Consider the following 18959-nt stretch of genomic DNA (forward strand, 5'->3'; position numbering starts at 1 on the left):
GTAGTTGCACACTCTTACTCTTACTCTTCTTACTCTTGCAGTCTTGGGGGTTATGTACTCTTGCTTCCATCCATACCAGGGACTAGTCCCCCTGCTTCGTTCGATCCCAAGCCGCAAACCAAGGTCACGTGGGTCGCGGGCGCGCCCTGGGGGTGGGGGGGGGGGGGATTGTTGAAGCGTGTGAGGTACCAGGCAGTGGTCCGTATTCGTAGTACAACTACATTGTACTACAAGTCAGTACCAGGGAGTCGTAAAATACGGTATTTTACGACTCCCTGGTCACTGTCAGTACAGCCTACAGGTACACAGTGCTGGCAACTGAAATCCGATCCCCTGGGCGGCGCGTTCACTTTCTAGCGGCCTCTATTTCGGGTCTTTGCGATGTGAGCGCACCGCTCAGGGGGTCGGATTTCAGTTGCCAGCACTGTACTATCGCCTATGTACTGTTTGTCGCGTTTGTTACCTGGTTACATGTACTCAACATCTCATGCACTCCCTTCGCACGCACAGGCACAGGCCATTTTGTGAAGAAACAACTCTCAACGACGCTATCGATATCGCCTCGGTCGACATCGCCGTCTGGGAAACATCGGACGCGACTTCGCCGCGTGTTGGCCGAGGCGAACAAGGACAAGGTGGTGAAAGTGCAGCTCGGAAACTTGGTTCGCACGGGTGCTGTACCGAACTTGTCAAGTAAACGCCCGCAGCGTGGTGGAATTTTAGCAATCCGTAAAGTTACCTTGAGTAGTACTAGTAGTACCTATGTAAGAGCCTGTTATTCGTATTCGTCAAGACGCGGTGGTGAAGGGACTTCCGAAACCAAACTGTGATCAGTAGGAATACAGCGTTTGATGACACAGCCAGTACAGCGGCAACAAACCTTCTGCAGTGTCCGGTGCACGTGGTTTCCGAACATCCCACAGCGTCACAAATATGCTCCTGTCAGTCACCGTCACCCTCGTCGCTATTCTGCTCACGGTGTTCTCGGCCAAAGCACAGGATTTCGGAGATGCGCCAACTCGTAAGCACTAGTTTGTTACAGCTGATGGAAAGGATTCTAAAATTGTGTTCTGCTCGCTGTCGACCGACAGTTCTCTTTGCCAGTTTAAACTAACTTGAGGGTACTGGTGCTGAAAGTAATCATTGCCAAGATCCACACGAATACCCACATTTATACCACATTTATGCGGGTGCATTTGCAACCATTTTTCATGTGTCTACACGGTGCAGTTCATTTTTTAGAAACTCTGAAGCAAACCTGCAGCTGTGCATATGATTGTGACAGCTGGTAGTCAGGAGACACTGCCAGTAGACAAATGAGCAGAACGAGAATGAGCGCCGCCGCCGGCTCGTGCACCCTTCCTCTGCTGGCCAAAAAAATGGCGCAGCGAAGACGGCCGGCGGCACTAGCATCAACAGCAAGGAGCAGTACAGTGTTGGTACTGCATTGTACTAGTCTCTGATCAAAACAACGTCCGGCATTATATCGGGTGTGAACTGATACTCTCCTGCGGGGTGACCAGAGCAGCCCTGACCACTTCTAATCCCGGAGACTTCCTGGGCAAGGCTTTCCTTTTTCTTCTCTTGCCATGGCTGGCTAACGCCCCCTCCTTTGCATTGGCTTCTGCCATTGGACGGTGAAATAAAAAAATTAGAAAATATATAATACATATACGCGTGACATATCATTTTGATCAGTTCATCACACTGCACACACCTATGCTATTCATCACGACTCATGTGCGCCTCGGTCTCAGACCTGTCAAGTGTCGTGCATGCACCGTGTACATCTACACTTCCTGCGCTGATGTGTAGATCATGTGCGGCACTAGCATCAGACTCAGTGCAATGCGTACATTGTACAATGTACTAGTAGGATGCAACGCGGTCGCGGGTGGGTGGTCGTTGGTCGCGTTGAGCGAGTGCTCGCCTTATCCGAGCTGTTTTGAATGTGAATGCGTCCGTGACAAGGAAAAGGGTCGCCGTGGTCGAGTGCTCGCCATATCCGATTGGTCGCCATTACAGGTTTTACTGCATTTCTACCAGGATGGTTTGGATAATTGATGTTCTTACGACCGTGTGTATGTGTGCGCTTCTGGCATGCCGGTCAATGCAGGATAGATCTTCTGGTACATGTACATGATAGCTTGTATGTATTTATTCGATGATGAAACTGTATCACATGCTTGTAGTGACTCTGCTATGTACAGTTCGCGTGTATCTGAGACTCTCTCATTATCCCGAACACTCCCCTCATCCAAACCCCGTCTGAACTGTTTGTGCCGCGGATGGTTTGGATAATTGATGTTCTCACGACCGTGTGTTCTGCGTGTCACCGTCTTGCTCTGGCGGCGGCCTTGGCTAGGTGTTGTATTTCAACCAATTCCGGCTGTTAATGGCACCCAGGCTAGCATCACATGCGTTACGACAAGCGAAGTCGAGCGCAACGATGTCGAGCTATTTCGAGACAGTTCGATGGTCCAGGCCAGTGACAGAATAATGGTAAGCATGGTGTAGTCAATGTGCATTCGAGGGATGCTGGGGGGGGGGGGGGGGAGGAGGAGGAGTGAAGTCTGTATCTTGCTTACTCAGTTTTAACACCGTGCACATTGTGATTCGGAGGTAAGGCTGCAAAAGCCTGATAGAAGTGCAGTAGGAAATGTGTACAGTGGGCAGCTCCAGGGAGAAAAAGGGGGAACTAGGTCACGGGCTTATGCAGTGCAACTGGTCCTATTTCCTATTGAGCAGCAGCAGCAGTAGCAGCAGTGCACGGATCTACTCCAAGTGACTCGTGTATACAATGCTAAGAGCAGGTGATGATGATCTGGCTTCAAACCAGTTCAAGAGTCAGCAGTGTTCTCAACACCCGGGAAGCAGTGTCACGAAACAATAGCCTGCTGTCATCTGATCACGGCTGTCTGTTTTACTCGTTCCTTGTGTAACCCGACTGCCTTGATAAATTGCTTCCTGGGTACTGCAGGTGAATCCGCCGCGGGGTCCGGCCGGTGTTTTGGAGCGCACATGGACGTTCAACCCCGTACTGCTGTCGGACATGGGGACCTATAGGTGTAGATTCGCAGTAACTTTGCCACAGGCCGTTGTGCGGGGTAAGTCAGAATATATCTTTTTCCTGTGTCTGTCTTCTGAATTGCTCCATGTACCTCCTCCCCTCCCCCCCCCCCCTCTCTCATTATCTATTTGAAGTAAACAAAATTTGAACTAAAGATATACATCTTTCCCTCAAACCAGTGAATAGAGATGTACATAATAATACCGTATTTCCCGTAAGTTAGTTCTCCCCATTGACTTAGTACCCCCCTATAAAAAATACACTTTCCACTGCCGAGGTTATCACCCCGAAAGACAGTCCCCCCCCCCCCCCCCGAAAGATAGTAAGTTCGTACCCGTCCTACATGTACAGACACCGTACAGTACATACATCATATGCACGGACACTAGAGTTGCACAGGCTTCCCACTGCGTGTCATTTACCCCCGATAAAAAAGTACTCCCCGAAAGATAGTACCACCCCCGAAAGTTAGTACTCATGTGGATGCTAAGTTCGAAAGTTAGTACGTACTAACTTATGGGGAAATACGGTAGTCATTCTTATGCCCACGTGTGGAAGGGTGCAGCTGACGAACCTGTGCTCCTTGTCAGTCACTTGGCACCTGCGAGATTGCACCCCTTCCTCTCGCTGCTAGGCACTGCATTTGCCACCTAGGTCTAATCAGGCATGGCTGAAATGATAAGCTGTGAAGCTATCCTTTTTAGGCCCCGGTCACACCGAAACAAGCCACTTTGGGCTTGTTATCGCTGGCGCTCAGCTGGCTTGCGTGATCCCTGTGACGCGGTCACACCAGACCTTGAGTGCAATGCTTGAATGGCTTGTTTTTCTTACCCGCCAAATTTTGAATATCTCGAAACACACCAATGTTTGCAAGAAACTGGAGAGCAGAACGTTCGCGATCTAAAACTGTACTTGTTCTAGTGTTCAGTTTTGATGAAGAAGCAAAGGAAGCCCGGATTCTGAATTGCGAAGTCGTGCTCTTTTTATTTGTTCGGTGTGCATGGACGCGATGGTTCGGGTGGTGTTTCCTGATGTCGAGCTTTCTGCCCCGCCGGTTGCCGTTATTGAACTCAGCTGCAATCCACTCTCTTCTTCGTACCCGGCTTTCTTCATGAATTCGGTCGTGAGTGTGGTGCCTTGTCTTGGCCTCAAACCACAGCTCCAACAATCTACGCAGCAGTCTAGAGGCACAGCGGCAGAAATCCATGGTCGTCGGACAAAATCCAAATCAAACTGAATACAGTGTAGTTGGGGTAGACAGACTCACGGTCAAAACCAAAGGCACAGGGATAGCACGGTTCCACGGACACAAGAAAGAACATCAAAATCAGTTCATCATGTCAACTTGCTCCGGAGCTCCAAGCGCACTCAAATTATTTTTTGAATTTCGGCTTTCAGCCGCTTGTACAAGCTGTGGCTGAAACAAGCCGAAAAAAAACGGCTGAGAGTCAGCCACGGCTGAAAGTCGCTTGTAGGACATTTTTCAGCCATTTCCATGGTAATAGTGACGTAAACAAGCGCTTGTTTCGGCTGAACGGCTGAATCGAGCTCGGTGTGACCGCGGCCTTAGGCTCTGCTCCAAAGGTGTTACTCCAGATGGATTTGGGAAGTTCCCAAAGAATTGCGAATGCAATGCACTCTTCTTGTGCACGACACCATTGCATGTAATGCATGAAAGGTTGCTATGTGCTGTGTAGTGAAACAGGTTGATTGTCCCACCTATCTCTTGCGAGTCACTAGTTGGACCTCAGCCACGTGACGCATGAGCGCCTCAGTACTATTGTAAAGTACAACCTCCCACGGCTTCACGCGGAAACTGCTGACATCTTGTCACAAGCAGTGCAAGCCGTCGCACCCCTACGCCATGTCACTTCCCACCCTCCTGAGTAGGTCATGCTGCACCTTTCCCTGTGATTCAAGTGTGCACCATGACTAACCTGATGACCTAACATTCTCACGTTCCCCGTGGAGAACCCCGGCTTGCGCGATGCCTACAGAAACATACCTTGCACGAAGTAGACAGTATGCAGTTAGATTGTATGTTACTCAACCCTTTGCATAGGTGTGCATCACGAGTATCTTCAAACCTACATCAACTTGCTACCGTCGTCACCTCCTATACCCGACGCCCTATACTGTTGTGTGTTGAAGGACCCTTGGTATCTGGCTTTAGTGTTCATTTCAGGTTGGCGATTCCCCGAAGTCGCAGCCCAAATGTGGCTAGCTCTACAAATAGCTTTCTTGTACCTTGTGCTTGGCTATGGGCCTGTTTCAATTCTGCCATGGATGAAGTGTTTGTATTTGGCCAGTCATAAAAATGACAATGAAATGCCCGGTGACGTCCAGCTTGCTGGCACATACCCTGCAGTGTGCAAGCCTGCAAGGGAACACTAGTCGGTGATGCTTGTGTTCTGAGAACGTCTGACAATGAGACGTCCAGCTCAGCCCGCAGCTGACTCCATACTGCAAACCAGGGACTTTCCCCCGTGTGCAGTGAGGCGGGGGTGTTGGACAGCCAGATGCAATGTGTTGGTAGTTACTGGAGATGCTGGGTAGGAGGATGATGATATAGCTAGGACGAAGTTGTGTGACCGTGTGGCGAGCTTGACGCACACTGCTGGTCCAAAACATCCTGTGGACCATCAGCCTGACATGATTCTGTAGATGGGTAAGACCAAGATGAAAGGAGCCAGTTACACTACCAACTCTTCACTGCTTTGCAGAGTTGAGTTGAGTAAGGTACCGATTACTTTATGACATACATGTACGATTTTGTAATCCATACCTTTTCCTTGGTTACCGCTTCTTGACTTTCCTGTGTGTGTGTATGTGTGTGTGTGTGTATGTGTGTGTGTGTATGTGTGTGTGTGTGTGTGTGTGTGTGTGTGTGTGTGTGTGTGTGTGTGTGTGTGTGTGTATGTGTGTGTGTGTGTGTGTGTGTGTGTGTGTGTGTGTGTGTGTGTGTGTGCATGTGTGTGTGTGTGTGTGTGTGTGTGTGTGTGTGTGTGTGTGTGCATGTGTGTTTGTACAGTGGTAGTACCTCTGGCACCGTCCACTCAAATCGACATCCAGGCTTGCTCGGTGTACCGCGTGGAGAACGACTCCTACTACCTGCCGCAGGGGCACATGGAACTGCTGGATCTGAACGAGACTCTGCGTCGCAACGACAGCGATGTGATCAGGCCAGACGCGGGAAATCTGCTGGTTTGCCAGCTCGTGTCTGCCTCGAGTCGGAACTTGGCCGCGGGAAACGTGCGCTGGTTCCGGCATACGGTTCGTGCTGAAGCAGTTGAGACTGTGCCAGTTGGAACGGGCGAAGACGTAAGTCGTTGTGTTGTGACAGGTTTCACCTTTCTGCGTACAATCTTGTGTTGATATGTGATTGTATTGTAAGTAACCAGTCTCTTCGGAGGCGTGGGTTCGAATCCCACCGCTGCCACCAATGTTGTAACTAACTTTTCTCCACCTGCTCCCAGTCACGTGTCATCTCCACACTTATACAAAGGACGACGATAGCTACATTCAGAAAGACCGTTTATTACAAGACGACTACGGAAACACAACTACAGTCTGTTTCAAAAAGATTTACAATCAGGTTTGGGTCTTAAAAAGTATGAAGATAAGGGAAATTTGGACAATAAAATACATAGAATGGCTTGTTAGGACACGGCAAATTGTTCTGTGAAGGTTTCGGAACAATTGGACCAACCGTTAAGGAGTTAGAATTTCGGCCAGGTTTCCGGCCTTTTCCCATGGTTTACAATTTACCCAGGAAGCCAGTATCGATTTTTTAACCAAAACCCACGATTTATCCTTTCCTTTTTGGCCTTGTGGTTATGAATGCTGTCTGCTGACCATGAAGTTGTGAGTTCAAATCCCAACCTATCCTCAAGTCAAACTTTTTTTTCATTGTTTTGCATTTGGTGATGCTGGTACAAGACAAAGAAGATGGCTGCACCAAACGACTTGTTGGAGCTCGCACTTCCTGCCGAACTGACTGACACTTGACTGGCTCACGCCATGTGAACACACCCACAACACTGCAATGGTGTGAGTGAATATACTGGAAGTCATCGCGCTGTAGCTTTTTGAGATTTATTTTAGTATTTCAAGATCCGGCCAATTTATTTGAATTTAGCAGTCAACGCCGTCTTCTATCAGCGTTCACAAGCGTGTGCGTTTCTGAAAATGTCGTCGAAGTCACACGGATAGCTTTGCCAAGTCATGGCCTTGGGAATGAGTCCGTGTCGATGTCGTTTTCGTCACACGGTGAGTAAATTGCATCGCAGCTCAAAGAAACTATTTTGGTCACAAAACGAATTCGGACCCATGCCGCTCGTCAACATTGACAACATTTTCGTTTCGACATGTCCTCTCTAGAGCTCTGACTCCATTATCGATACGAGGAAGAACTCGTTTGTTGTAAACCAGACGTACATGACTGTATCAACGTGAGTGAGTTGTCATTTTTCCTGCTTTCGCGCGGAATATTTCTTCGAGTTCACAGTGAGTTTTTCCAGGCAGCGCTCGAGTGCTCATACGGTAAGACGCCAAACTCCGCGGGCGATCGCCAGGATTGCAAATCTTTTTGAAACGGACTATAGACATGACGAACTCAAGATGAAGACTGATTTTCAGTGTTTTCACACCACAGCAACGCGCGCATTCACCAACACCACGTACACACGGCGTACACAAAATAACGTACTGCAACAATTGCATGGGTGGCTTGATTGCACCCACCTTGCCATGATGCTGTGAATAACATCCCATTGAGGACTGCATGATGAGCGGTTCACTGATAGCCAATTGAGTAATCTTTGTAAGATTCAGTTGAATCTCTGTCCCCTCGTTCGGGAGACCCACGTGACCTGTTTTGGCAGTGAGAAAGCACAAGTACAAGTGTGTGTCCATGTGTGTATTCAGTGTGTGTGTGTGTGTGTGTGTGTGTGTGTGTGTGTGTGTGCACATGTTTGTGTTTGCAGGACATCAGTATAATACTTCAGCCATTCGTCATGGACAGAATCTGGCTGGTGGGGCTGAACATACCGCGGCCGGATCGCGACGATGCTGGCTCGTACACATTTGAACTGATAACGGGCTCTGCTATGAACGTCTCCAACTGCAGCATGGAGAATGATCAGTGCAACTATCCTCTACTCTTGAATAGTACGTCATGTGTGTGTGTGGGGGGGGGGGGAGGAGGAGGTATGGCTGCAGTGCTGATAGGTCACTTAGGCATCGGTCACACTACGGCAAAATGCTGCGTCAGCGTCAGAATCATGAGCTTTTCCATGGCAACTGACGAAAACGCGGGAAATTTGAGCGTCAGACGCAGCTGCGTCTGACGTGAGGGAAATCGGCTGCGTTGCCGCTGACGGGAGGGACGCTTGGTGGAAAAACAGTGTCTTTCAAGACAGTTGCTTAAGTTGACCAGTCATTCGACATTCGTCTCCTCACGGTTTATTTTGTTCCCTCTTTTTTTCGAGATGAGTCCGTGGACCTACGAGGCCGAGGCTACTCTGCTCCGAACCTGGCGGAAGAGCGAGGCGTTTTCTGAGAAGAAAATGATGTCGAAAAAGGACCCGTAGTATGAGTGGGTCATCGCTCAACTGGAGCCTGTTGACTTGTGAGTGTTGTTATTGTCGCCAAGTGCCCCAAAAAAGGACAACCAGTATGACAAAGTCATAAGAAACACACCTGCGGTGCGGACTTTTCTTGCCCGATCCATGACACTACAAAATGACACTACAACTGAAAAGGGCCTCAAATTCGGAAAGAAACAACAACGAATTTTACGATCGTGCACGCATGGACCTTTTGTCTTCTTGTAATAATGAAAAATGAATGAACAATTTGAAAACTTTGTCCGACAATTTTTTTGTATAATAAACAACAGGCCGGTTTCCGTGGGAATCTGTGTCGTCATTGAGTTTCCCTGGTGATTTTGTTGACGTAGACAAATGCGTCAGGCCGCGGCAGTTATGCGCTGTAAAAAAAACCACTGTGTGACCCCACGTCTGTGTCAAGTGCTACGGCTTGGCGCTGCATCCAGCTTCCAACTTGCCGTAGTGTGACCGAGGCCTTAGCATACTTACAGGTCAATGAAGATGGTCAAGTACGGGGGCAGTACCGCTGGTCAAGATGGTATGAAGTGTGGGGTGGTGGTGGTGGCACTGTGACACTACAAGAAAATGGACTGCATACGTCCAATCAATAATCGTCAATGAGACTATAGCTGTAAGAATGGCAATGAGTATAACAAGGTTGGGAAACTGGTATACTTGTTTATGGTTACGATTGGACAATTTATTTTATTCATAGCCATTATACATCCAAGGCTTCACGATTATTTCATGTCCGCATTCATCTTGTACGCTAATCATTTGCCGGCGCAAGGTCTTCAGTAGTAGAATGGGAAAAGCGAGTTGTAGTTTATCATCTTAAAATGCTGCATGTAGAGTCCGTATCTAACTGTGGACAATCTGTGGGGCTTGAGTTAACGGTTTTTTCTTTCTGTGCAGGTGCGTGTACCTGAATGTACGAATATGCATGCACTCTCTGCACTCTCTGCACTCTCTGCACTCTCTGCACTGTTTGATGATCGCTTGTCAGCATGAAAAAAGAGTTCCAACACTTCCCCCCTTTCTCTCCATATGTGCATGCACTGTTGGTGTACTGCAGCTGGACCCAGCATTGAGACCGGACTGGAGAACTTTGAAACCAACAAGGGTAGCGCCAAGACAGCCATGTGCGTAGCAACCGGCGTGCCAGCACCGACTATAACCTGGCTCTTCGAGAACAGAGCCCTGGATCTGACCTCGACTAGCCGTATTTTTGTCACAGTCTTCAAGTAAGTCTCTCTGTGTGTGTATGTGTGTGTGTGTGTGTGTGTGCGTGTTTGTGTACGTGTGTGTGTGTGTTTGTGTACGTGTGTGTTTGTTTACGTGTGTGTGTGTGTGTGTGTGTGTGTGTGTGTGTGTGTGCGTGTGTGTGTGTGTGTGTGTGCGTGTGTGTGTGTGCATGTGTGTGTGTGTATGTGTGTGTGGTTTCATGTGACTGTAGTCTGCTGTTGAAATGAATGGCGTCGGCTGGATTTGTATGATGGCCAGCCGCCGTTGATGTGTGCTGCATCATCAGCGTGTCCAGCCCGCAGTCTTGGCCAAGTGCCGGGACACTCCAGCAGCTCACTGTTCTGACATACCTGAGCAGCTCAGCACATGATGTTGAGGCTATACCAGTACAGTACTATCTGCACCGGGGCATTTGTTGGTCTAGCTGTTCACATGCCCTCATGTCCTCATGTACACTTTGCACTGTGATCACAGTATGCACTACCGCTGTAAGTCAACAAATATTCGGCGCATAGTGATTTTTGGCTATTTTCGGCCTGGTCATGTTTGGCCGAAAATTTGTTGCAGCCAAAATTTAGTTTTGCGGCCGAAATGGGTTTTAGCCCTGGGAGGCCGAAATTTGAATGGGCCGAAAAATTGTCGACTTCCAGTATACAAATTTAACTCGGATACTGAGCCAAAAAATATAATTAAAATAGAAGAAATCACCTGGAAACGACTTCTGAAGCAACTATCCACGACTGTAACAAGATAATAAGCAGTCAGAAAGTCAGAAATATCTCTGATATTGCTCACCCACCCAGGTTGGGTGGTGTGCTGCTTTGCTGCTTCGAATTATAGTTAGACCGCATTGTCATCGTATTAGCTGGTCCCGTCATGGTCCTGTAACAGTCGGCATTCTTTGTTGCCGTGGGACTTAGCTTTTGCACATTTTCGCTGCGCTCACCTTCCTCTCGTTGGTCTTACAAGAACCTTGAACCGTCCAAGCTGGAAGGCTGTTGGTTTGCGCACTGGAGGTGTGTGGGAGCTAGGTCTCGGGTCGTTGAATGTCACAGTAACATGTCAGTTTTGTGCCCTGTAATCGCACTTTCTGACTGCTTGTTATCTTGTTACGGTCGTGGATAGTTGCTTCAGAACTCGTTTCCAGGTGATTTCTTCTATTTCAATGAATTTACAGTATACAGTTTCAATTGTTATTCTTGTTCTGCCTGTTCTCTTCTCTGCCCCACAGTCCCGTCAATGGCAACCCATTTCGGGTGAGAAGTGTGCTCACGCTAACCGACACCCAGTATGATGACCGAGGCAACTACCGCTGTGTTGTGCAGTCTGTGCGGCCGGATGGCCTTGTCATCGGCAATACCGATAGCACAGCACTGTTCAGAGTACGCGGTAGGTTCTTTCTTTCTGCTGCTGCTGCTGCTGCTAAGAGCAGTGATGTGTGTACACAGTGTGTTCGTGTTGCCGTGTCCACGCCTGTGCAGTACCTAATTTCTGCCTGTAGAGTGGCTGCTGCTTTTGTGGTCTTGCCCGCTAGTTATTAGCACTGTTGTGAGACGAAGGCTGTGTGCCAGCTGCCCATTCTTCTTCTGCTGTTGTTGTTCGTGTTGCCAGATCCTATCGGTGCCGTATGGCCATTCCTGGGCCTTTGCGGACAGTTCTTAGTGCTCATAGTTATCCTGTACGCTGATCGATATCGCCGGATAGTGAGGAAGCGACGCGTCGATGATGAAACAGATGGTGGTGCCGATGGTTCTGAGGGTAAGCAATATGGCCTGTGTGCTTTGTATGCACCTTGCAGTGTATGAATCGTGTGTCTTTGCAACAGGCATGCAGATGCTTGTACAAGTCTACCACATCTAGTATTATGTGTGCAAAACAGTAACAAACGTAAGGCTACTGTTCTTTGTTACTCTGTTAGTCCCTGACAAGCAGCAGTTATTGGCATACATGCACGTCTGTATTACTGGCGAAGTCGTTTAACGGCCCTGAATGCGTAAAAATCGGGATGCCTGAGCACTAATCCACGGCTGCCACCTGCCGCTCCTGCATGGGCGTTATTTCGAGTGGGCGTATACACGGAACTTTACGGTATTCAAAACTTCTTCCGACGCGCCTGCAATTCATTCCGCAACGAAACTACTAGTAGATGTACGGCGCTGCTCAGTGAAATCCAGTCATGTCACTCAAGTACGCGCCGGGGGTTGCGCAGCCCCAGACCTGCGAACACTGGGCTGCGAAAAGGTGCATGGTGCAAACTTGAGTGACACGACTGGATTTCATCGATTTCATTGAGCAGGACTGGACATCAGGCCTCGTGAACAGCTCGTCGAGACATTAGTGTGAGAGGAAGGCATCTACTCGAATCGGGTTTGCATGTGCCCGAAGTACGTCCCTGAGCTCGGCAGGATCTAGACACATCAGTGGTCTGCACTGCACACTTTGCGTCAAAGTGAAGGACTATGCCGTCTATGGCTCTGTCATGCATTTAACCACTGGCAGGTTCTTTGTGAGACATTGTGAGGCACTGAGGCATTGCGAAACATTGCGAGGCATTGGGGGACATTGTGAGGCATTGTAAGGCATTGCGAGGCATTGAGAGGCACTGTGAGGCATTGAGAGGCATTGGGAGACACAGGTCAGTCTGGCTGGTGTGGCGGTACTTTGCATCAGTTCAGTAACCGAATGTTTTGGTGAATAGCACCTCTTCTAATTGTCCACAAACTCCAACTTAGCCACTTAGACATTTAGGAAACTTCACTTCTCAACTCAACTTGAATCACAGTGAAGAGACTGTTTTTGGAGTTTCGAATTGAGAAGTGAAGTTTCCTGAATAGCACCTCCCAAGGTAATGGAAGGAGAACGCTGTCACATGCACCAGTTTTAAGACAACTAGGCAGTTTTAATTTTTTGTATCACATGCACATATCTACGGAAAGAGAGGGGAAACCAAACAGTAGCAAAACAAGCGTAAGCCAGTAGGTGTATAGGCACTGAAGGAACTCGACTGTGCTGGCGAGGTGCGGTGTACTCGCCCGACCAAATGTCTCGGCGGATTCAACGTACACACTATGCACGATGCTGGGGATGGGAAAGCTTATGATGCGTGTCTAGAGAGGTTACGTGATAGGGTCACGTGCAGGCGGCCAAAGCGGCCGCGCTCCATACGGGTGGCGAAAGAGATGAAACGAAGTACATGTACAGTGCCCGAAGGAAATTTCCTGTATCGCTGTTACGTTCCTCTTTATTCTTGACAAAGGATTATTGCACGAAGGCTGAATCAGTGACCATGGCTTCTCCTAAGTTTTCGAAAGTGTATGACGAGTTAGATGACTCCAGCAAATGCCGGTACCGTGAAAAGCTGGAGCGCGCTGCACCAGACTCAAGTGATCCGTACCTGCCTGCATGATGCTGCCGATTCAGGGAAGTTCTGTCTAGTAAAGTCCGGCGGAGCACTCCATCTTAAGCAAGACCACATGTACTACTACCAAGTGCAGCTACAGATGCTGTTGTGTGTAAGGTGCCGCAGTAGGATGCTCGAACATGTACTGAGCAAACTTATGGGTTAGCTGTCATCCCAGCAGAGGATGAATATAGATATGAATAAATAGAAAAAGTGACTGTCACCACCAGGACTCGAAGCGGCAGGGACCTTGGCTTGAGGCCAGCGATGCTCTAACCACTGAGCTATGGTGTAGCTGTTATGCCAGCAGAGGATGGATAATAATAGTTACAGTTCGCATGTCACTCATGGAAGGATCCATGGGCTTAACGCATCTGTCAACGACATCCAGGCAGAAGAGCCGACAAAAGGCATCTCATTATTGTTAGAACGTATCGCAGTAAGAACAACTACGCAAGCGCAGCACATTTTTCCACAAGCATCAGGCATTTTTCTTGTCTAGAGCCAGTTCAAAACAGTCAGAAATATCAATATTGGCGTGCTTTAGATCATTTTTAATATTGTCAATCCATCTGAGATGGGGTTGGCCACGGATGGATATAGATATGAATAAATAGATATGAATAAAATTAATGGCAATAAATAAGATAAATTGTGCACTCATAACAACAGCAAAAATGAAGAAAGTCAAGTTCCATAACGTTTTCTTGTGACTGTCATCAGTGGAACGCCGTCACATAAAAATGTAATAACTAAAACACACACTTATATACATGTAGCTAATATGGTTTCAGGTAGAAATACAGCAGCTAACAGGTACAAAAAGGGAAGTTTTCATCTGCCACTACCTTTCTCACATACACTATATTCACACATTGCAAAGGTGCAAACTTCCCTTTTTGTACCTGTTAGCTGCTGTATTTCTACCTGAAACCATATTAGCTACATGTATATAAGTGTGTGTTTTAGTTATTACATTTTTATGTGACGGCGTTCCACTGATGACAGTCACAAGAAAACATTATGGAACTTGACTTTCTTCATTTTTGCTGTTGTTATGAGTGCACAATTTATCTTATTTATTGCCATTTTACGACTATTGTCTCCTCGTCGATTGTTTAAATAAAATTAATAGTAACAATAATGGGAATGGGATAAACCGGCTTCAAATTCAAGGTTAATATTTATAAATAATAATAATATTTGAACTCGGATGGTGAGCCAATATATTATTATTTTGTCCTTTTCCTTTCTTCATCATAATAATAATAATATTATAGCAATCATTACAGCTGACGAAGCAGCATGATAATAATTTCATTGTCTACTCGAAAGGTGCAACAGACTCGCAGATCACAGCAGATGGTGACAACCTTGTCAATGAATGCACACGATGTAGCTTGATCGTCATGCATGAGGAAAGCCATAGGCAAAGTGCCAGAGAGGATTGTGTAATTCTGGCGAAGCATTCCGATTACTCGCTCCACGTGGATACGGACGCGTGATACTTGTCGGGCACTGTCCAATTTCAGTTTGGAGAGTTGCTTCTTCCCCTTCGTAAATGGGGGCATTACCAACTCTGCGCAGAACATACCAACACTGTCTTCAACAGCGAAACCACGGTCAGCCACTGGTCACCCGGATTTAGGTGACTATAAGCAGCCCGCAGTGCTCCGTGATGAACTTGTCTGAGGCACTCCCGCCCCATGCATGCGAAATAAATGTAATGACACCTTGTGGCGCTACGCCAATTAAAAACATTGGAGTGTTATGGCCTTTATAGTGAGAGTACGTTCGAGCTCTTGCACTCAAATCAGAAGGTCGTTCACAAACAACTTCAAAGCAGTCAATAATGACAGCACAGCCCGGGAAATGCTTACGAAATTCAAGTGGCAGAGTTTTGCGTAGTTCGTCGCTTTCCGGCCACTTTATGAGTGGTCCCAGCATCACATGCATCACCCGGATCTAGCGCTGGAAAATCCGGCACACGGTCGACTGGTGAATGCGGAATCCAGACCATCTGGTAAAAGGAGAGCGATCGCTCTCGCGCGCCTTCGCTCTCCTTATTTTCTTTTAGGGCGCACTATTCGTCGCGCGCCTTGAGAATTTTGAGCGCATCCGGATCACTATGAAATTCTGAAAACACTCAAATATTTCGTAACTCGGCTTTCCCTGAACGGAATCGAGTATTCGAAAGGTGTATTCACATTAGAAAGTTCTCAGCTGTCGCCTCCAACAAATCGGAAGTCGATCCGAGGTCCAATAGTGGAGTTATGGCACTTGCAAGGTATTTTACGTACCGTTGCAAATTTTCACTTCCGCTCTTGGGTGGAAATCATAGTTTTTTGACATAAAGGATTTCCCTCTGTTGCGTAACCAGTCCGGGCATGCATAGACCTGTGTGACGCCAGGCACAGGTCTTTAGCGGTCAGCTACAGAAGAAAGGAGCGCTCTACGATGAATACTACAGAAATACCATGGATCTTAGCGAATTGTCTCAATTTCCCATTGCGTGTGTCATTGTCCCTGATGAAAGGAAACTGAAGTTGTGGTCCGAACAGCTATCATTTGTAGTGCGTACGGCGATTTTCCAGAACGAATTTGGCAGCTACTGGGTATTGAATCCGATTGGGGTATGGCAAGATGTTGAAAAAAAACCGTATTGTGCTCGCCTTGGATAGATAAGGCGAGCGACTTTTTTTTTGTGGGGGGGGGGGGGTGGTGGAGACTGCTCTCCCACCACTCTCCTTGAGAGGATAGCGAGAGTGATAGTTCACTCTCCTGAATTTTTCTTACACGAAGGTCTGGGAATCTGTACGCCAGGTCTTGGTCCCGACAATTCAGCCGAAGCTTCATGAGGACAGTCAAGAACTGCTGGAAGAGAGAGCGCGTATGGCGGTGGTGCTGTGGACTTCTCTTCCTCACGTGTTCAAATATACCCATCATGGTCCCTAACGACTACAAACCAGTATAGAACCGCACTTTCGCGTTGTCTTTCTCAAAGACTCGCTTGACAAGGTGTCACCTTGTCCTGGAGCGTTTGGTCTCAGTTTTCTTTCCACGACCAAACGGTTGTTTGTTTCCTCCAGCCGTGTCAACTGCTCCATATCCATGTCCGGGTTTGCGATGAGACGCTGGCCACTGCTACCGGATCAGACTCTATCTCTGCACCATAAGCACCAGGCAAATCTGCCCCATTGCCTCTGTAAAGTCATTAACGGAGGCGTTCACCTTGACTGGTGGCTGTGTCTTGCTCTCCTCGAACGTCAGCTTCCGCTTCGCTCGGCGTTCACATGCCACTAAATCCCACTTCGCTTTCCGCTTTACAGGAGTCCTGACATGTTCAAACAGTTTCGGAACGTAAGCGGGAGATAGTGGATCGTTACTCTTCTCTGCGCCTACAAAATGGTCTGAACAGATCCTGCTGCTGTCAGTTGGCTTCCAATTCTCTCGTCTCATAGCCGCAACCCAAAGTTTGCCGCGCTCGACCGCTACAGGAAACTTGTAAAACTTCACAGCCGTTCCCGGATAGGCACGATGTGCTGCATCCGACAGCTGCACAACTCTTTGGCATGCTGAAGCCTAGAAAAAAGCGGGACACCAGCGGAACTCAAAGCAAAGGTGATGGATGACAACCAACTACAAATTATTATTCTACTTTTCCTCTCAAAGTAAAAAATAGTCCCAAGAAGAAAGGACGACTTCTTTTTGCCACCCCTGCTACTCGCAGCCGCCTTGGCGCTCCTCGTGACGTCATTCGCATAACCTCTATCCTGTTTGTTGTTGTTGTTGTGCTGTGTATCTAGATGAAACTGATGGCCAGGATGAGAATGAAGACAATGAACATCTTACTCTGCTATTCAGGTTAGAGACTTGATCAAATGTGCTTGATCAAATGTTCTCACCCCCCCCCCCCCTCTTATTCTCACCTCTCTTATCCTCTCTCTCTCTTATCCTCTCTCTCTTATCCTCTCTCTCTCTCTCTCTCTCTCTCTCTCTCTCTCTCTCTCTCTCTCTCTCTCTCTCTCTCTCTCTCTCTCTCTCTCTCTCTCTCTCTCTCTCTCTCTCTCTCTCTCTCTCTCTCTCTCTCTCTCTCTCTCTCTCTCTCTCTCTCTCTGTCTCTGTCTCTGTCTCTGTCTCTGTCTCTGTCTCTCTCTGTGTGTCTCTCTCTCTGTGTGTCTCTCTCTCTGTCTCTCTCTCTCTCTCTCTCTCTCTCTCTCTCTCTCTGTCTCTGTCTCTGTCTCTGTCTCTGTCTCTCTCTGTCTCTCTCTCTCTCTGTCTCTCTCTCTCTGTCTCTCTCTCTCTCTCTCTCTCTCTCTCTCTCTCTCTCTCTCTCTCTCTCTCTCTCTCTCTCTCTCTCTCTCTCTCTGTCTCTCTCTGTCTCTCTCTCTCTCTCTCTGTCTCTGTCTCTGTCTCTGTCTCTGTCTCGGTCTCTGTCTCGGTCTCTTTCGCTGTCCACGTTAGCTGATGTGTGTGTGTGTGTGTGCATGTGTGTGTGCCCGCATTATGTATGCACTTTTACCTTTCTCACCTAGGTGTCCCCGTGGTTCTGAATCAGTGCGGTACAGACCTCTCAATGAGTCAGAACTCTGAGAGACACCCTACCAACAGGCACGGCACAAATTACTTTGTGAACACGTGCGTGAGAATGGAGGAAAGTGCAGCTGAACAGCACAATCAAAGAACGGCAAAGTCAACTTGTGGGAAGACTTCAATCGGCTGTAGGTGCATTGCTGCATTAAATTTTTCACGAAATCCCTTAGGATAGGGTGACATTGAAGTGGAAGAGAGCTTGTTTGAATTCCTTTTAGGGTGGGTTTTGGGGTACGGGAGAGTTTATTTTGTATTGTGCTCTCTTGCCCTGTAGGAACCTTGGCTGCATATTAATAATTCTGACGGTCTTTGAAATGAAAGCACAATCTAAAGGATGGTGTACATGTACTTGTATAAACTCAAAGTTTAGTGAAACATCGAGAAGAGTGTTGAATGTGTTTTAGTGCTGCTTTTTAGTTTTGTTGGTATTCTAGTTTCTTCAATCGTGCTCAGAACCATTGTGATGACTAGATATGTACATTGTACTGGTATTCCTGGCTCAGGCATGATCACTGTGTCACCAGTGTTTATGCCTACATGCACGTACTTGTTTCATTGCCGCTGAGATGCTACTACTACCACTAGTCATGTTTGTTGCCTTGCTGCATGTTGATCTGTTAACATTTTAGGACATATTTACGTTATCTACCACAGCAAATTCTCATATTGTCTCATTACAGAACATTCTGGGTTCGAGGCGAGTCTTCTGCTCCCTGTGTACTGTCTGTTGTGGAACACCCCCCCCCCCCCCCGAATTTCAGGTTTGTGGCAAGCATGTGGGAGCTAAAAAAACACACCACACAAGGTGAACGGTGTCAGGATGTCAGGATGTTGATATTGTCAACAAATCACTAAAATGTATAAAGAAGGGAGCACTAAAAAAACTAAAAAAAACTATCTCTACTTGTATCTCTACTTGTATGAATATATTAAAAAATCCTTGTACTGTTGTTATTGTGACAAGAACAACGTAAACAAATTTGATCTTGATTATGTTTACGCGAAAATCTGAAGCCCGAACTGCAAGCTAATGAGCTAGCAA

General features: G+C 47.5%; 1 protein-coding gene across 1 annotated transcript; it reads left to right on the forward strand.

Annotated features, from left to right (window-relative positions):
• The first annotated feature begins 488 nt into the window (after positions 1–488).
• Positions 489–18618, forward strand: LOC135804533 (uncharacterized). Its single transcript, XM_065318421.1, has 10 exons — positions 489–1021; positions 2366–2502; positions 2981–3107; positions 6102–6391; positions 8056–8239; positions 9755–9923; positions 11156–11313; positions 11536–11682; positions 17131–17188; positions 17860–18618. The coding sequence occupies exons 1-10, from the start codon at positions 934–936 to the stop codon at positions 17915–17917; spliced, it is 1416 nt and encodes a 471-aa protein (XP_065174493.1). The 5' UTR covers positions 489–933; the 3' UTR covers positions 17918–18618.
• Positions 18619–18959: the final 341 nt, after the last annotated feature.

The sequence above is a fragment of the Sycon ciliatum genome, chromosome 1 (genome assembly GCF_964019385.1).
Source record: "Sycon ciliatum chromosome 1, ocSycCili1.1, whole genome shotgun sequence".
NCBI lineage: Eukaryota > Metazoa > Porifera > Calcarea > Leucosolenida > Sycettidae > Sycon > Sycon ciliatum.